Below are 20,683 nucleotides of genomic sequence, written 5' to 3'. Positions count from 1 at the left end.
ATATCAGCTAAAGATTCAATGCTAAATGGGATTTATTACGTTAAAGTAACTTTTAATCCAATGACAAAAGTATTTTAATACTTTGGCAAATTATGATGTAATCCAATGGCAATGGATAATTTAATCTAATAATATCAACTAAAGATACAATGCCAAATGGGACTTAATACGTTATAGTAACTTTTAATCCACTGACAAAAGGTATTTAAATCCAATGGCAAAGGATGATTAAATACGTAATATCAACAAAAGACACAATGCCAAATAGGGTTTATTACGAAATAGCAACTTTTAATCCAATGACAAAATGTATTTTAATTCAATGGCAAAATATAGTTTAATGTTATATTGACTAAAGATACAATACTAAATGCGATTTATCACGTTGTAGTCACTTTTTATCCAATGACAAAATGTATCTTTATCCAATGGCAAAAGGTATTTTAATCCAATGGCAAAAGGTATTTTAATCCTATGGCAAAATGTGATTTAATACAATGGCAAAAGATGGTTTAATACGTTATATTGACTTCAGATGCGATGTCGTATCAGGTAATACAAAATGTGATTTATACGTTATTTTTACTTTTAATCCAATGTTAAAAGGTGATTTATTATGTAATAGTAACTTTTAATCTGATGGGAAAATTTGGTTGAAGTGGCTTTAAAATTATTGACAAAAATGATTGAATCTATAAAAGTAACTAAAAGACTATTTAATACATTATGGTTACTTTTTATCCAATGACAAAAATTGATTTAATTGGTCAAGGTAACTTTTTATCGAAATTGAATGACAAGAAATGATTTAATAACTTGCAATAACAAATGATCATTTAATACATTATAATACCTTTAGTCTAATATCAAAAGGATATTTTAAATCCAGTCACAAAATATTATTTAATTCGTCAAAGTAACTGTTAAACAAATAAAAAAGATTACTTTATTGCTATAACATTTATTCCAATGACAAATGATTATTTCTATTATAACTTTTAGTCTAACGATTTAATAATACATCATACAATTGCAAAAAAGTGATTTTATCGTCAAAAGATGATAAAACTCATAAAAAAGATGGTATGATACATTAAAATAACTTAAAATCCGATGTAAAAACCGTGGCTTTGTTTAGTTGTTCCAATGACAAAAAATGAGTTTATACATTATAGTTGATGAATTTTATTAATACGTTACTTATTATTATTGTAACTTAAAAAACAATGACAAAAGAATATTAATTATTTTTTCATTGTAAAGAAACAAAACAAAAATTAAAGCATTATCATGGTGCATTCGAATTTGGCTCAGAATCGACTAAAAAAACGATTTTCAAATTAGTTTTCTGTTATTATCTTTTACATATCGTGCCGTATTTAAGTGTCCCAGTTGATCTATGTAATAGATTTACATTTTATGTTACCCCACCTTATTCCATTTATATAGTTCGAACCCACCTGGTGAACTGGTATTAAATGTGTGGCGGCATGGCCGATTGGTTTACGCGCCAGACTAGAAATCTAAGGTTCTCTCACCATACCAGGACAAACCCCGTGATGGGCAAGCCTGGTTTTCTTGCACAAGAAACACTCTGTACACTCATTGCTTAGTACTGGTTGGCTCCAGGAACAGATTCGAGTGTCTATAATAATAACTTTCTTCATCTGTATAAACTATACAGACAACCGTGAAAGTTTTAACAACTTAAAACTCATCAAATGGTACTCAGGTGCGAGCATAACTAAAACATCTAGCCATTGTGGCGTTTACTGATAAATCTTAGAATCCAAAGTTACGATGTCAATAAAAAATATAATTGCGTTAGCAAAATCATTACATTCATAAATTATTCTTTATTTCTCCTTTTTTATCAATACTTTGGTAAATTGTGTGGATTATCTATTTGTTTGCATGACATCAAATGCTTTTTGCTTCAATTGAAACCCTTTTTAGCGATGTGCACTTAAAAAATAACAGTAAGAGCAGTGCACACATTAAACGTAAAGTCGGTCAAGTACAATAAAGGGAATTTTAATGCAAGACTTAGTCGGAATGCTCCAGTTTTTAAAGTCTCTGCATCAGCAAATCCAGAGTAAAATCTCTTCACTTGGGCGCAATCATATTGGCATCTTCCTGCCACACTCCCCGCGGAGCTTATTAGGCAATATTACAGACTATCTTCTGATTTTGATAGAACACAAACTATTGAAAAAAATATGAAAGAACTGACATAATATATAATGGAAATCTTGTGATCAGTATGAGAGTATGTAGATCACGTGTTGTTTTTTGTGTTGGGGTTTAAGTCATACCGACACTTTATGTAAAGATCATATGGCGACTTTCCAGCTTTATGGGTAAAACAAGACCTCAGATGTCCCTCCAGCAGCCATCCGACTAGAACAAAACACGTTACATAGCATCCTCACATGAAAGAATCCAAAGTGCGTGGCGGGTTTGGAACACAGTGTTGAGGGAAAGAAAAGTGGTTCAGTCCTCGACATTAAGCACTAGATCACGGACATCTCACATTTGAGCCGCGTCACGACAAAACCAACATAATGCGTTTGCGACCAGCATGGATCCAGACCAGCCTGCGCATCCGCACAGTCTGATCAGGATCCATGCTGTTCGCTTACAAACCCTATTACAAGTAGAGAAACTGATAGCGAACAGCATGGATCCTGATCAGACTGCGCAGGCTGGTCTGGATCCATGCTGGTCGCAAACCCATTACGTTGGTGTTGTCATGACGCGGCTCATTTTATTTATTGGTTTATTTTTTGCAATAGTTCTGGAAAAAGCAGAAGTATAGCATGTTAATAAGAGTAATCATTCTTTGCTTGAAATCTGAAATTTTCGTTTGGACAAAACAAGACAAAATACTAATATTATTTTCATCTTTGCAGACCTTGGTAAGGTTACACCAGTAAAACATTTCCCGGTATGGTTTGAAATTCATACAAAGAAAAAGAAAAGCAAAATAATTTTTAAGTTAATATTTTTTATTAAAATAATTTTTTCTAAAAATGCTTGTACACAACACAGGTGAACATAAAAGACAAAGACGTACACAATAAACAAACGAAACAAAAATTCTAATACTGTATAAATAATGGACGAATTATAGGTATAAAATCACAATTACTGTACTAGATAATGTATAAATATATAATTATCTTCTTGGAATCTTTTGTTGTGTTCAATAGCACATCAACACTTTTAAGGTCATATGGCAACTTTTCTAAATTTATTTGCAATGTCTGACCTCGTGTGCCATTTTATGCCTCATTTAGTCAGGAACTGGCACCTCAGAAGAACCACAAACATTCTGTAATTCTTAAGTTAAAGCTGAACATTCATTATCATACACAAATTTCATACATAACAATGTTAAATAAAACTTTCTCAAATTTCATACCTCAGAAATATATGATAAAATATCATCAAAGTCAATTATCTGAACCAAAACTTTTTTTTCTAATGTCAACATGCGATTTTTACTCATAATCTTAATTGTCTCATTTATTAAAGTAGCATCCTCCAGATTTTCAAACGAACTTTCAAAATATCTCACAACAGAAAAAATAAATTAATAGTTAAAGAAATGTTTAAGTATTCATTTTGTTTTGCTTGTGCGTTTGTTTTGGTTTTTAACGGGGATAATCTAATTGACACTTTACATGTAATATACAAACTTTGACTCAGTTATATTACTACTAAATTAATCACCATATATCTAATTAATCACCATATTTCTAATAAATCACCATATTTCTAATTAATCATTATATTTCTAATTAACCAATTAATCACCATATTTCTATCTACCCTGTGCAAGAGCCAGTTGTATATATTTATACTTATAGGTAATTTCCAAGGGTAGTATTAAATGCTTTACTCCACCACAAACAATACATGTAGACATGTTCTTCCTGTTTTCATAAGAAAAGTGCACTTCAAAATCAACACTGTGTAGGCTCCCATGAAAAAGAAAATGTTGCAGTGTTCTAAATATTAAAAGAATTATAAGGTAACTTTAGATAGAATAGAAGTCATAAAAAATTATATTAATTAACATAAATTTGTCAAAATATGCAAAAATATCCAGTAATATGTAGAGATATGACAAAAATAGCAGATTTAGTCATTATATAAAAAAAATATTTTTATTTTGTTTGTGCTGAAAATGAGACTGAAATTGGCAAATCAGGTTTGAAATATAAATATTTAAAAAGTACGTAAATTTGTTTCTATATTTCAACTTTGAATTAATTTACACGTTTCACAATTACTAAAAAATTTGATGTTTTTCAAAAATAATTTAAAAAATTTGTTTGGCCAGCCTAGGTGTGCGGCACTCACAACTTTAATATATAATTGAGCTGCGTCACGACAAAACCAACATAATGGGTTTGCGACCAGCATGGATCAAGACCAGCCTGCGCATTCGCGCAGTCTGATCAGGATCCATCCTGTAAGCTATCAGTTTCTCTACTTGTAATAGAGTTGGTAAGCGAATAGCATGGATCCTGATCAGACTGCGCGGATGCGCAGGCTGGTCTGGATCCATGCTGGTCTCAATCCCATTACGTTGGTTTTGTCATGACGCAGCTCAAATAATATTTGATACCATGAAAAATTGTAGAGGATGGTTAAAAGCAAAACTAATTGAATTATACTGTTAAAAATGTATTAATTTTATCCCAAAAGGAGCATATTATTTTCTTTTCATTTGAGTTGAAAAATCACAAATTACCTTACCCTGCTGGAACCAAGTGACTGGCCATGGCCACCAGCACAAAGCCAAGCCAGACTGTGCAATAGTAGAGTCTGACCATGCTATATACTGTTGCCCGACATATTTTCAGAATTTGATATCCCTAAAATTGATAATGGGCAGCTCCAAACTTGAGGTTGGACAAGTTCACTTAAGAAATTCAGCGATTACTAATCAGTCAGTACTTTGATTAATTGTATCAAAGACTAAAGTCTGTAAATTGAAAAGCAACAGTAAAAACTAAGAAGCATAAGGTCAATAACCAATAAAACATTGTAGCCAAACCTCTGTTTTTGCTACATCCTATTTTTGTCTAGGTTATTACAATATTTGTTTTCTTTAATAGCTTTTCTCAACAAATAAAATGTAAGACATAAGTAATTTTGATATCTTTTCTTTCTTTGGCTACAATTTCAAATTAAAAAATATCTTGCAGACATACTTATTACTTGAAGAAAAAAATTAAATAGACAAAAAATGTCTAGAAATCTAGTATATTTATGGTGCCAATTTCTGCAACAAAATGTATAATTATAAACCTAATCCTGCCAATTTTCTTATAATAGATTTCACCAGCTTGCAAAACGGAACCATCCATTATCAATTTTTCGGGTAGTCAAAAAAGAAATTTCAAACAATGAATAGAGTCTTAAGACTATTGGGTGTAAACCAGCCTGGATCTATGATTGAGCTAGGGCTGTGCAATTGGTTTGAAGCATTTTTTTCATACAAAATATTTATAAACTGCATCTTCTACTAAAGATATTTAAGTCTTGTTTTAAAATCCAACTTTGTCAAAAATGCAGATGTAAAATAAGAAATCAGATATAATACAGTATAAAAAAATTAAGTATATAAAAATATAATTGTATATATACATGTATATCACATAAAAATCTGATTTTGTAAAATAAGAGAATACTTAAAGTGTGAAAATATACTGACAATCGTAAAATGCAGAAAAAGAGATATTTATAATTATACACCTTGAATATTAAAATAAACATCCCCCTTCCACTCCCCCCACCCTCGCAAACAAAAAAGAACCGAAACAAAAACGAAGTTATCATTGAATTGTATTTCAAATGATTCAGTTTTTTTAACTGATGAGATTTGAACCCAAAGTAGTGACAGGCAGTTTGCAGCAACCTTAACCACTATGCCAAAGAGGCCCCCTAGTAACAGAATAAACAAAAGTCAAATTGCAGGTCAAATTACTGTCCAGTTCAGGGAGTCCAGTTATATTAGATTCTGCAGGCTAATATTGTATAGAGCTCTGTTAGTGCAAAGGTCAGTATATTTTCATAATAAAAGTATCTATCACATAATTCTATATTAAAAGGATATAAAGGTATATTTTCAAACACTTTCTTGCATCAAATAGCTATTTCAAAACTTTACTAATGTTCAACAACAAGTCATAAAATTCAGTATTCAACAAACCCGCTAATTGCTTTGACAAATACATCATTAACATAAATCTTTGCTTTTACAAATACTAAATATTGAGGCTTTGTTGCAATACAACTTGAGGCATTGTTCCAAATTACTTCAGAATCCAACTTCTTGTCAATCAAACCCAACTATCTCATATATTGTCCTGTGTTAGTGAATAAACTTATTGTTTCTTTTTGTTATTTTTTGCTTTTTTTCCATCATAAAAATCCTACCTTTATATCCCTTTATAGTATCACAGTAAGCTACCTTAATTCATCCACACTGGAAAACTGAGTACACTCAAAAAGTCAACAAAACATTATCAAATCTAAACAGATGCATGAATGCTTGAAAAATTTAAATGAACTAAACATTTCTTTGGACTGTGTTTAGTTAGTCACATAAATTGAGAAATGAAATTAAGGGCAACTGCTTCTTTTCAACAATTAATCAAATTGAAAATTAAAAATGAATTTAATATGTAGAATAATCAAACTTCACTCAAGGTACCCGATATAAAATTGAAGGTCATCATGGTATTTTTTATGGTACAGTGTTGTTTTTTATCACAATATTTTGGTTTCCAAGGTTTATTCAAAACGATGCTTTGCTAAGATTATGATAGTTTTGTATGTACATGTATCATTATTTTCTCTTTGCTTTTCTTTCTTTTTTTTGTTTAAAAAAATATCACATATTGATTGGTTGATCAAGTCCAGATCAATGGCCAAGTATTGCTTAAAACAACTTCTGATTGGATACAATTTTTGTTCAGTCTTGTAAAAAGGTATCTGATTGGTTGAAACATTTCCCCAAGATTTGATTGGTTCCTGTAGAATCCTCTGCTCTGATTGGTTGTAAGGTTGACCTAAATAACTGTCATGAGGGAGAATTTTGTTCACATTTTAAGGACTTTAGTGTACCTGAAAAACAAAAATTCATAAAGATGAGTTTATGTTGGAAATTTTCTTGAAAGTTCTTTATTTTTCTAAGATTAAACATCTAATTCATTAAAGAAAAAAATTAAATAATATAACAAAAGGTGAAGGTCAAAAAATTTGAAAAGATACTTTACCAATAAACAAGAGCTGTCCGTAAGACAGCGCGCTCGACTTTTTTATTGCTTGCCAATAAAAAAAGTTTTTGCAGTAAAAGGCAATACAAGAATCTCTGTATTTTTAAAGTGAACAATGGCCATGAGCATTAAGATATTTAGTGAAGAATTATTTTACTGAATTGTGTGATACCCTTACAGCAATGTTTATATGACATAATTTATGGTAAAGTGAACAAGTGGATAGGAATGAATTTTTTTAGATTTTTTAAGTTTTTTAGTGCTTGCCTATAATACAAAACATTGACAGTTAAGGGCCATAATTTCAAATAAAATCTTTGACAGAATTACCTTCTCCTGGACATGTTTGGGAATCATGATTGTAAACAAGTATTCCAACTTTCAAATTAATATCTCAAACAGTTCAGTCAAAAAGTGGACTGGTACTAAAAACTTAACCAAGATTCTAAGTCGATAAAAGGCCTTAATTTTTAAAACAAATCCTTGACAGAGTTACCTTCTCTTGCGTACAGATGGGGGTAATGATGTGAAATAGCATTAAAAGTTTCAAAGCAATATCTCAAAGGGTTAAGGCAATAAGTGGATTTTACCCATATTCAATGTATTTTCTAAGTCAAAAAGGGGCATAATTCTGTCAAAAACCTTGACAGAGTTATGTCCTCATGTCTGTTGATGAAGGTCGTGATGGTAAACAAGTATGGTCAGTTTCAAAGCAATACCTCCAATGGTTTTGAAATAAAGTGAGGTGGTACAAAAAACTTAACCAAGCTCAATACACTTTCTAAGTCAAAAAAGGGCCATAATTCTGTCAAAAACCTTGACAGAGTTATGTACTCTTGTCTGTAGATGGAGGTTATGATGGTGAACAAGTATGGTAAGTTTCAAAGCCATACTTGTAATACTTCTGAAATAAAGTGGGGTGGTACGAAAAACTTAACCAAGGTGTGACGCCAACGCTAACGCCGACGCCGACGCCGACGCCGACGCCGGGGCGAGTAGGATAGCTCCCCTTTTCATAGAAAAGTCGAGCTAAAAAGCACCCTTTGATTCACTTCTAACAACCAATCATTTAAGTTTGATATCTAATTATTTTTGAAAAGAATTTATCGTGGCAATCAGTTACAGTAAATATACAACAATGTTTATTTAAAGATAACTCATTCTCAGGTTTTTCAAATTTGCAGGCATTTAAATGTCATAAAAGCAAGAAAATCATGTTGTTCAAAGAACAGCAGTTAATAACCTACAGATACTTTTCAAAATATTTTTCTCTTTTTGTGAAAAAAAGGGCAATGATTTATGTTCCATTGTGAAAAATTGTAAAATTTTGACCTGAAGAAACAGGTTTGTAAACACTTGAGTTATATCGAAAAGGGCAATAACATTCACCCACAAGCTAAGTAAGTAATCACTCATGGTTTTTGATTTGTTTACATATCAGCAAAAAGAAAAGTTGTCTAATTAAATGAGTAATGCATATAAAGTGTTGATCTGAAGGAACTTGTTTGTAAATATACAAGTTCAATAATCTTCACCCACATGTAACAAAGTCCAGCCACTTATTACTATGACTGTCATATAAATATATATATAAATATATCATCGAAACACAGAAAAAGATATGACCATGTGGCAATGACCTAAACCAATTTATTTACGTACAAAATACTCCCCATGTATTGTAATATAAAGGATGGAATAACAAAAATAACTTTCAGTAAACTAATTCAATTACATATATACCACAGTTTGTTTAATATATTCATAATAATGTTATTAAATAGCAGGTAACATAAAAAAAATAATTTTTTGCTTTGCTATGAATAAATATAAAATAATATACTAATTGTTTTTTTAATAAAAGAAGCTTTTTTGTTCAACAAAAGTGACATGATAAAATGTGCCAAAGAAATTTTGTAAATAAAATACATGTATATACATGTATATACATGTCTATCAAGTTTTCAAATGCATCAAAACTAGGTTTTACAATAATGACATATTTTACACAATATAGAGTTTAGAGAATATCTATTAAAATGTTTAGACATAATAAAAGAAAGGAAAAAAAACTTTAAGAATAGCTACAAAAGAATGAAAATAGAAAGTCCGAAAATGTTCATAAACTGTGTTCAAAAAAACAAAACAAAAGTGCAATACATGGGTCAACACAATATTTATTTTGTAAATCACACCATAGATGGACTCTAATTTTGGTAAGTTAACTACATCATGCATGCATTATATACATTGATATACGGATTTTTTTCTCCTAAAAATATTTCAAGAAAATGTATGTGATGACATCATATCCAGTTAACTATTATATAATAATAATAAATGTATGAATAATGGAAGTAGGTCAAAGCGAGGCAGAAAAACAAACGTTCGGTGTTCAAAACTTTCTGTTCTGTCAGTGACCTTAACCTCAAAAGAGTCTGCTTAACACTGATCATCAAAATTTTTTGCATATGGGTCAGTTGTCATGAAATTTATATTAAAAAACTTTATTTTTGTAATGATTATGGGAAAGTAAAAGTATTTGTCACATGATTGTCACATAACTAGCTCAGCCTCTTTGAAGATGTTCTGACCTGCAGAAACCACCTCTATCAATTCGTCTCTATCATAAATTCACACATAAATCAAAATAAGCCCCCATTTTAAATAATGCTATGGATCAATCTTTAATAGACCCAAGTTAGACTGCTTGGGCAATACCTCTTTAATCATGAATACAGCTTTAAAATGAGAAAAAAAAACAGTTTTGAACACTGAACAATTGGAGGGGGTGCAACCCTAAGGCTAAGATGGTCAAAACTCAACACACTATTGCACAACTACGCACTTCTGATGAGAAATGGACATCTTTCTTCCGTCTTTGCTACAGGAAGAAAAACAAAAATGGTTGACGATGAAACTGACATTTTTGGAAAGAAACTGGGGTTGGAAAATACGAATTCAAAATGTTTTCTGTGAAAGTTACGTCAATGTGTCGCTATTTTGAGAAACATAAAAATGCAGGACAAAATGTTGTTTTTGGAAACATGATTATTTTGAAAGAAGATTGTTAATAAAATTAAATTTCTGTATTAAGAGGAAGCAATATAAAATGCATAAAAACAATTTGAGACTGCATCTAAGTCTTTGTGTCTCTGATATAATTGGATAATTTCACTAAAATGACATCATAAAAACGTTTTTTATTCAAATCATAATACGAAAATGTCTGTAAAAATCAAATTCTGAAACTTGAAACTATTCTTGCATCATAACTTAACAGTGAACTTTTTTATTTTTTTTTTATGAAAAATGATAAGTATAAATAGGTTTTGAAATTTTTATATACATGAACTACGATAATTGTTACAATATGGAAACCTTTGTTCAATAACTGATTAATAGCTCCTATTAAATTTGGAAGAACTAATTCAGTTACTGCACCTTATCGTCACCTTAGTGCAGTAAAGGGGTAAAGTCCTCAATTTCATAGGAGTTAAACAGTTAATGCACTAAGGTGACGATTTACCTTGCTTTTTACAAAAAAAAATAATAATAATATGTTTCAATACGTAAAATCCATCATTTGCCCAATTACAATCTCATCCTGATTACTCGATCTACCTGGTCAGAATTTTACTTCATTTTTAAATTTGATGACTTAATTTGCAAATGTGCTTAATTTTATACTTACCTGTGCCTATAAGAAATGTTTTAAAGCTTTAAGAAATTGGGGCAAAACAGTTGTAACTCTTCTTTTTTTTTTATTAATTTCAAATTGCGACTTTTTAGCTCATTTAAAACATGGAAGAAAACCTTGTGCAACAAAGTTGGCGCTAAATTCAGGCTTGTCAATGGGCAGCTTAGTAGCAAAAGCTATGTGTATTGTTTTTTTAATGAAAAAAAAAAATAAATCAAAAAGTTCATGACTCAATTTGACTTTATGGCATGTGACAGACAAGGGGTTCCAAGTCAGTGGCAAAAAAGTGTATGCCCTGGAGGATATTCGATACAAGTTACAACTATTTTGCACCAAGCCCTTAAAATAAATAACAAAACTAAACAATAAATATCTTAGACAGAATAAGCTTTACAATAAATATATAAAATGAAATGATACATAAATTCAGTGTATATAATAATATCTGAAAAAGTCATATATTGTAAAATATATCAGCAAACATTAAAAGACAAAAACACAGCAAGCGCATTAAGAATACCTTGACAGTATATAGCATACTTTTGATAAACCAATCATAAACGTATAAAAGTTTCTCGAAATACTTTGTAATTAAACTTGGCTTCATGTACTTTATTGTTCTTTGATGGTTTCTCTGGCTCTATAAGAGCTTATAATCTTACAATTCAGTACCAGTGCTGCCCTCTATGTCAAGTACTTGCCAATTATTTTCTCGTTTTTTTTTTGGTTGGGTTTTAAATGTCGCAATGAACACAATAGAGGTCATATGATGACAAACCTCAGATGCCCTTCCGTGCATTATTTCAGACACAAATAGGCACCTCAGAGTAGAACCACCAACATTCCGTAAGCTAGCTGGACAGCTTCCTCACATGAAAGAATCCAAAGTCCCTCACTGGATTTGAACCCACAGTGGAGAGGGGCAAGTGGTTTACAGTCAAAGACACCCACCATTTAACTTTTCCATTGATTATATGTGTCTACACATATCCAGATATCATCAAGAAATGTTGACCCAATTTTCAGTTTTTTAATTAAATGAAGAAAAGCCAATTAGAAATCATTTACATTATACATGTATACATAAAGTACAGTTTGAATTTATAAGTTGATTATATAAGGGTAATGTATTTATGTTACAATTAATAAATAAACAGTGTTATTTCTAGATTTTACGTCAGTTTTAAAGTATGCTACATACAAACAAAGACAGTTAATAAAGCAAAACTTTGCATACAAATGGAATAGTCTTTTCAACCTTACAAATAAAACAGCTACAACATTAAATCTAAAATGAGTTTTCACAATTAACCTTTTTCCGAAGTTATATCTACAAAAAACATACATTTCAATTAGTACAGATAAATTAATTTTTCTTTCTTATTGTAGCCCACATTGCCCTGATTTTCAGCATATCATTGCTTTTCTTTTATTTATAGTTTGGGTATTTGATTCTTTCATAACTGGTTTTTAACAATTTTTTTTTTTACCATAAATTATGCAATATAAAAAAGACATTCTTTTTGTTACCACTGCATTATTTTTTCATTGTCTTAAACTTAAGCTTACTGACTTTAAAAGATAATATACCCATGTGACCAATGCAGACCAAGATCAGCAAGCACATCTGTGCCGTCTGATCATGGTCTGGCTAGCACATCTGTGCCTTCTGATCATGGTCTGGCTAGCACATCTGTGCCTTCTGATCATGGTCTGGCTAGCACATCTGTGCCTTCTGATCATGGTCTGGCTAGCACATCTGTGCCTTCTGATCATGGTCTGGCTAGCACATCTGTGCCGTCTGATCATGGTCTGGCTAGCACATCTGTGCCTTCTGATCATGGTCTGGCTAGCACATCTGTGCCTTCTGATCATGGTCTACACTGTTTGCTTTTGGAGACTTCTTTTGAAATTTTCCCTAAAAATGATAAATGGTTTTGTCCAGACCGGCTGATGGTCAAGCCCATTCAAGGTACGGGTTGACCATCAGCATTTATATACATGTTTCACATTATTTAACGATAGTCGACAAAACATCTTTAAAATACCAGTTTTGTTAACGTAATTCAGTATTAAATTTAAGATATTCAGGCGTGACAGTTTCATCATGTGTCGGAAACATCCTGTTCAAACAAGATACTTTCGCAACTTTATTGTTTATTAAATTGAATACATCCAATTATAATGTTTTCAACTTCCTTCCAGGAACATTAATATCTCACACATTCTAGGTGTGCCGATTTAATCATAAATTTATCACCTCATTTCCAAAAATAGACTAGATAAAAAAGGAAAAAAACCTATCTGAACTGACAGAATATCAATACTTTATTTCATGAATGAGACCATTTTAATAATATTGCTACGATCAAAGGTACTCGTGTGGAAAATAATTACGGCACAGTATAAAATCACTCGGGCCTGCTTTGGTGATTATATTAATTTAATGACCCAAATGTCTTAGCAAATAAACCTTATTATTTCCGTTTCTTTGTTTGTATTTTTTTTCGTAGTTTAACGACCAATGGTTTATAAGCTAGCAGGATATAGCTTCCTCAAAAGAAAGAATTGTTGGATTGGACTATAAAATTGATAGAGGTCAATGACCTTGACCATGCGGACATAATGAAAAGGACTATTATATCAATGTTACATTATAATATCCACAAACAAATCCACTCTAATTAGTAATTGGATCCTATTCTCTACAATTTTTTGGATACTAAAACATAAGGACTTTATCATTAATGTTGGCTTAATTAATTTTTGTTTTTTTATATACACTCACATAAATAAAATGCATTAAATTAAATTAAATGCATTTCCTTCTAGAAGTTGTTCAATTGATACTGGACAGTTTATGCAAGCCAATATGATCTGACCATATATTGGACAGTTAATACCAGGCAATATCTGACCAAATATTTGACAGTTAATGCCAGGCAATATGATCTAATCATATATTGGACATTTTATGCTAGTAAATATCTGACCATATATTGGGCAGTTAATGCCTGGCAATATGATCTGACCATATATAGGACAGTTTATGCGAGGCAATTTGATCCGATCATATATTGGACATTTAATGCCAGGCAATATCTGACCAAATATTTGACAGTTAGTGCCAGGCAATATGATCTAATCATATATTGGATAGTTAATGCCAGGCAATATGATCTGATCATATATATTGGACAGTTTAAGCCAGGCAATATGATCTGATAATATATACTATAGTATTGGACAGTTAATGACAGGCAATATGATCTAATCATATATATTGGACAGTTTATGCCAGGCAATATGATCTGATCATATATATTGGACAGATAATGCCAGGCAATATGATCTGATCATATATATTGGACAGTTTAAGCCAGGCAATATGATCTGATCATATATATTGGACAGTTAATGCCAGGCAATATGATCTGATCATATATATTGGACAGTTAATGCCATGCAATATGATCTGACCATATATTGGACAGTTAATGCCAGGCAATATGATCTGATCATATATATTGGACAGTTAATGCCAGGCAATATGATCTGATCATATATTGGATAGTTAATGCCAGGCAATATGATCTGACCAAATATTGGACAGTTAAATTGCTAGGCAATATCTTACCAAATATTTGGCAGTTAATGTCAGGCAATATGATCTGACCATATACTTGACATTTTATGCCAGGCAATATGATCTGACCATATGAATTTAATTGCTTTATATAATCTTACAGTTTTCTTGATTTAAAGTATTAACCCATAACCATAGTCACTAACAAACAATTGTTTACATAACTAATCAGTCTAACAGAATATTAATTGAAACAATAAATTCAACATTTAACAGATTTTGTTACACATTGACCAAAATATAGGAAAAAATACTAAAGTCCTGTCCTACAGGGAGTCATTTTATAATTGTCTTGTTATGAAGGTAATTTTATAGTTTGATGCTTTTAATGTAAATAATATTTTTTAATTGAAAATGCCAAATGACTGACTTCAAGGGAATGAATGTAATACATCACAAAAATAATTTTATGATCTTCTGATATTTTTAAGTCATAAATACTAGAGCATTATGCAACAAACAAGCTTTGATTTTTTTGGATAAATATTTTTGCATATTTGAAAAAAATTAACAACAAAACAATTCAAAGGCTTTACAGCCAATTAATATTTTTTGAGGACTTGAACTTTAATATGATACCATTACACCCAACTGAGTTACAAGACTATTCCATTGTATCTAGCTAGTTCACCTTGTGCAATGAAGGTCAAAGGTGAAGGTTGTGCTATAAATAGATCACAAGCTATCAGGCAGTGCAGAGGTCGGAGGTGAGGGAGGAGTGTCCGGGGTCAAGGTCGTTTGAGATGATAAGCCTGTCGACATCCTCAGCAGGCCAGCTATGACCTTGCTGGTGATTTTTGGTGGACTAACAGACAGGATCGGTTTTGGGGGAGACGCACTTCTGAAAAGAAAAAGAAGAGAAACAAAAAGCTATTAAGATGCAGGAAATTGATCATGCAGGTTGGGATTAAAGTACCTGAGATGGAGATCAATTCATTCCTTCAAAACATTCCATTTTCAAGATCTTTTTTTTTTAAAGAAACTGAAATAATTTTTAATTTTCACGAAATCCTCATATCAAAATGACAGAATGATGTTAAGAATTAAGATAAGTAAAAAAAAACCAGAAATATCGTATGTTAAAGTAATAAAGATCTTGGTAACGCAATCTTTAACAATTTTGAAAAAACTAATATTAAAAGAAATGAATTGTTCTCCATGACAATAAATTTGAAAATCTATCTAAAAATATCTAATTATATCTATTTTCATTGAATATGAAAGAATATATGAAATGAAACGATGGCTTAGCATTTTTTACAAAACATTACACTCAGCAATGTAAATGTTCCTATATATTATATAAAGGGAAATAGTGATAAAATCATGAGATGCAGAGAAACATAGTTAACCTGTAGGCAAAATTACCACTTAAAATATGATCTGAAATAATGACAAGTCAAGTTATTTAGGTGAATGATATGAACAAATATAATTTCTACAAGTTATGATAACCTTGATAAGATGCCAAACAAGATGTCCATGATTGGCCTTTTATCTCTCACCTGAGTGCAGACTGGAACTGTTACCTTATTTTGTCACACTGACACAGTGAAGGTTATATATACAGAGTCTTTCCAACTTTACTGGTGGAAGACAACCTTAGGTGTGCTTTTATACATTATTTCAAAAACGTATGAGCACCTGAGTAGAACCACTGATGTTCTGTAAGCTAGCTCAATAGCTTCCTCACATGAAGGAATCTCTGGTGGAATTCAGCAAATGATTAACTAAAGACTGGAACTACAGTCAAACGTGTATTAAGCGACCGCGCAAGGGAAACACCCAAAATGGTCGCTTAATAAAACGGTCTCTTAAGACAGTCAGCATGATATAAGTCAAAATTTATAAATGACATCTTTTTTAATGCGTTGGGAATGTTTTTCAACTTCATTTTTATATAAATGTTGAATAATAAGTACGCTCCGATAATCTAAATGGATGCAAATGTAAAAAATAATTTCTGATATTTATTGACAAAACAGTTTATCCATTACGTACATGTTTGACATTTTTTCCAGAATTTTTTAACTTCTCCGTTGTTTTTCCTTGTCTCCAACACGAAAACCCTATTAGTGAAGATGTTTTCTGTTGTGCATTTTTTTCATTTGATATAAACAAACTACATCTAATTGTTACGATTAATTTAATGGCTGTTCAAGTTCAAGGTCAATTCAATACAGTCTAAATGTCAACAAGCGAAGCGTATACACCATCTCAGTAGGGGCGGAGTGTTGCATTGTTTATCCGATAATATTGGATTATACACGTCACGCGTATACTTAACTTCATTTGCATACGCTAAAACGGTATGGGAAATAGAGTTTTTCACACGTTTATTTGTTGTGTTTTGATTGTTGACACTTGTGACATTACGAGATGGCGTTCTCTAAAAACACATGCAATTACTTGACAGGTAAAAGTGGTCGTTTAATGAAAAGATTGATCTCAATTAGGTGACTAATTAGCGGTCGCTGGTCGCGTTAAGCAAAAGTCGCTTGATACATTAAAGATATAGAGAGAAAAAGATCGGGGGGAATTTAAAGTGGTCGTTTAAGACAAAAGTCGCTTAAGACACGTGGTCGCATGGGCAAGTTAGACTGTATTTCACAATCTCTGATGATACCCAATGAAAACATAAAATACAGTCATATCTACCATGACCTGTGCAATCTCAACTCAAACCATTGGGACTCTATGGTGAAAAGGAGAAAACCTATTTTTAGCCTTCGTGACCTAGACCTTTCCCAAAGTTAATTTTAAGCTGCCAGTATCTTAATATTTTGACCTTGGCATCTGATGATCTAAACAGGCTTGGTCGTGGTTTATCAGTTTATGCTATTTCTTAAATATCAAAACTCTAGGGGATTTACACATTATTCATTTTAAGATTTGAATGTGTCCCAAATACATGTATGTAGATAACCATAGCAATTTGTTAAGTATTTGTCGAGTTTCAAGCAAGGAACAATTCAGGCAAATTTCATCAAGCTCAGCTCAGTGGTTTCAGAAAAGATGTTAATAAGAAACCATTGTGATCAGACAGATGATGGACAGACAACCAGCAACCCTAAAAGCTCACCAGAGCATTATGAGCTCAAGTGAGCTTAAAAAACAATAACATTTGCTCTGTTACCAAGAAATATGCAAGATATTTCAATTACATAAACCTTGGAACATTTTACAGCTGACTTCTTCACTAATGGATGAATATGATGAAGTGGTCATGTCAAATCAGCACAAAAATGTCATATATAATTGATCTTTTAATGCAATGTTTATAGAAATAAAGATCAAATCATTTCCCTGAAAGCTTAAAACTGATGATGTATGGTGAATAAACAAAATGATTTACTGTTAATGACATTTCTGAACCTACCCATTATCATTTGCAAGACCGATAATATCTGTCATTTTACAGGAATAATTCAAAACAATTAATGCATGAATAGTTTAAACCAATGCGGGAATACCCGGTAGTTAAAACCATCACTGTCTATAAGAAGAGCAGTTTGTAATTTTTTTTTATATATCGGTGCAGTAAAGACGACCCAAAAACCATCTTTTTCTTGTGTTGCTTTTTGGCAAAAATACTTTTTTGTTTACAGTTTGCTATATTTACGACATATTACATCACATTTAGTGCCCCCTTTTTCACGTAACAAACATCTCACATGCTCTAAAACCATTATTTAAACATTATAAAATTCATGTATGCCCTTTCTAAAGAAGAACAAAATCACCAAGCAAGTTGACATACACACCATGTCAACACTGTTTATGACACAATTTCAAAACACTGTTGCTTGAAGAATAGACAATCTAATTATGTAACTCTTTAAAAGAAGAGACAAATTTCATTTATATATAAGTATTAAGTTTTGTTAATTCAGGCAAAACATCTACATTTTAACCTAAAGGGACTAGAATATAAAGAAAAGATATTAACCTAAAGGGATTAATATGAAAAAAGATGTTAGTCTAAAATTATCATAGAAAAGTCATGAAAATGAATTTGTTCAGTCCCTGAATGTCAAAATATAGATCAGAGAAAATATTTACAGAAGTGTTTTTTTTTTTTTGATAGGTGACTTTTCAGCTTTACTGGTGGAGTAAGTTCCAGCTTTACTGGTGGAGTAAGTTCCAGCTTTACTGGTGGAATAAGTTCCAGCTTTACTGTCGGAGGAAGACCGCTGCACAAGCAGACACCTGAATAGAATAATCAATTAAGTTCTGTACCTAAGCTGGATCTAAAAGAAAGAAAGAAAGAATCCAACACCATTGAGGGGGCAAGTGTTTCAAAATGTTCGCTCTTAACCATTCAGCCATGAAAGTGCTATGGCTGTTTGGTGTTAATACTTCAACTAATTTTTATTAAGCAAACCTAATTTTAATGTTAGCTTAGCTTATGTTAATCTAACTTTTAACTTTTCCTTATTTTAACTTTTAGGAGAGTTTAAGGTTAATAAACTTAAGGTATCTCAGGTTTAAGTTGAGATTAGTTCTGCCTTAAGTTTAAAGTGAGCTTACTGACATAAGTTTAAACTTAAAGGTCCTTTTAGGATGACCTATGTTTAAAGACGGTCATATATAAGTGAGAGTCTTACTTTTATGATGACCAAAGTTTATGATGACCTAAGTAAACCAATGTCAATGTCCTTGGGAAATGAGAATAAACACAATTAAGACTATGAAGAATAATTATAACATCCTCTTTTACTTTAAGAAATAAATTTTCCCCGACTTATATTTAAATATTGTCTCTTATCAAATCGAATCCTCATTTAAAGATAAATGTCAACCTTACCATATGAGAATTTGTCGTTTCAATCAAAAACGCCTCCAGATTGTTGTGAAAATAGATGTAATTTCGAATATCAGTATTTTCTTGCAATATTCATCTTGTGTCAGGAAATTTAATTTAATACCACTAATGGCTGAGAAGGTCAAACTAAATGAGAAACTTGTGAATTCATTGAATTGTAATGTTAGATTTAAAAGTATCATTACTGTAATTTAACTTCATGCAGATATAATATATATATATTATCACACAAAAAATCTGCATGCCGCAGCCAAGACTCGAACCAAGGGTCTCAGCTGAGATTGCTGGTCCTGAATGCTAACCACTATACCACAGCTGCCATTGCATTTCCATAGTCATTGACCTTATATACTTAAGTAACTCATATATATAATTATCTGTATACCAGTCCATTGCAACCCATGCCCTTACCTGCCCCAATCCCCCCATGCCCTTACCTACCCCCCCCCCTCCTTTGGTTTTTTTTAACTGTTTGAAAAGGTCCCTGTGAATTGCCCTTCTGAACATTAGCAAACCCTAAAAAACAAACTTGGCTCACTATTTTTCTCGACCTGCCTGAAGTTGAGCGGGCAGACGGGCTACATTTGACTGGTGCATTTCATAATATGAGCCGTGCCATGACAAAACCAACATAATCCGTGCAGTCTGATCAGGATCCATGCTGTTCGCTTACAAACTCTATAAAAACTAGAGTAACTGACAGCGAACAGCATGGATCCTGATCAGACTGTGCGGATGCTGTCTTGAACTTGACATAATAAACCTGTGTGGTTTGCCTCCTGAATCTTTTATTCATAATAATAATGCTGTTATTCTCAATTATATCCTGGTAATGGTGACAGAGGAATTCAAACATGCCGTACTATTACATTTCAAAGGAAATGTTATGTAAATTGACCTGTAATCGGCACATGGACGACCATTAAGTACACCTTCAAACATTTTTAAAAAGAAATGTCAAGTTCAAAACCGCAATAAAGACGGAAACAAAGACAATCTTAACAGTTTTATTACAGTATAAAAACAACTTGAAACTCCTTTGAACATGTGGCAGTGACTTAAATTATCAAAAAGAACAAGGCAAACTTTATGAATATATGAATATCAAGTTTTGAGAGCGCATGTGCAATTAGATTAAGGACAATGTCACCTCAATACAAGTTCTATAAATAAATCAGACATCAATATAATTACAGTGCAAGAGTTCTGAAAATTGA

At 31.7% G+C, this 20,683-nt stretch overlaps 1 protein-coding gene across 5 annotated transcripts in view; it reads right to left on the bottom strand.

The window, feature by feature from the left end:
* Positions 1 to 2,987: 2,987 nt before the first annotated feature.
* LOC132728151 (flagellar attachment zone protein 1-like) overlaps positions 2,988 to 20,683 on the bottom strand; it is a 154,176-nt gene continuing 136,480 nt past the window's right edge. For all 5 annotated transcript variants that reach the window (XM_060713779.1, XM_060713780.1, XM_060713781.1 and 2 more), the window contains 2 exons: positions 15,273 to 15,482; positions 2,988 to 7,143 (listed from right to left, as the gene is read on the bottom strand). In XM_060713779.1, the coding sequence (XP_060569762.1) occupies positions 15,317 to 15,482 (166 nt within the window). In that variant the 3' untranslated portion in view covers positions 2,988 to 7,143; positions 15,273 to 15,316. The remainder of the gene's footprint in view (positions 7,144 to 15,272; positions 15,483 to 20,683) is intronic.

Source organism: Ruditapes philippinarum, unplaced genomic scaffold, assembly GCF_026571515.1.
Source record: "Ruditapes philippinarum isolate M1 unplaced genomic scaffold, ASM2657151v2 ctg927_1_1_1_1, whole genome shotgun sequence".
Classification (NCBI taxonomy): domain Eukaryota; kingdom Metazoa; phylum Mollusca; class Bivalvia; order Venerida; family Veneridae; genus Ruditapes; species Ruditapes philippinarum.
Note: the sequence above shows the minus strand (reverse complement) of the source record. Positions and strands in the feature narration are given on the sequence as shown.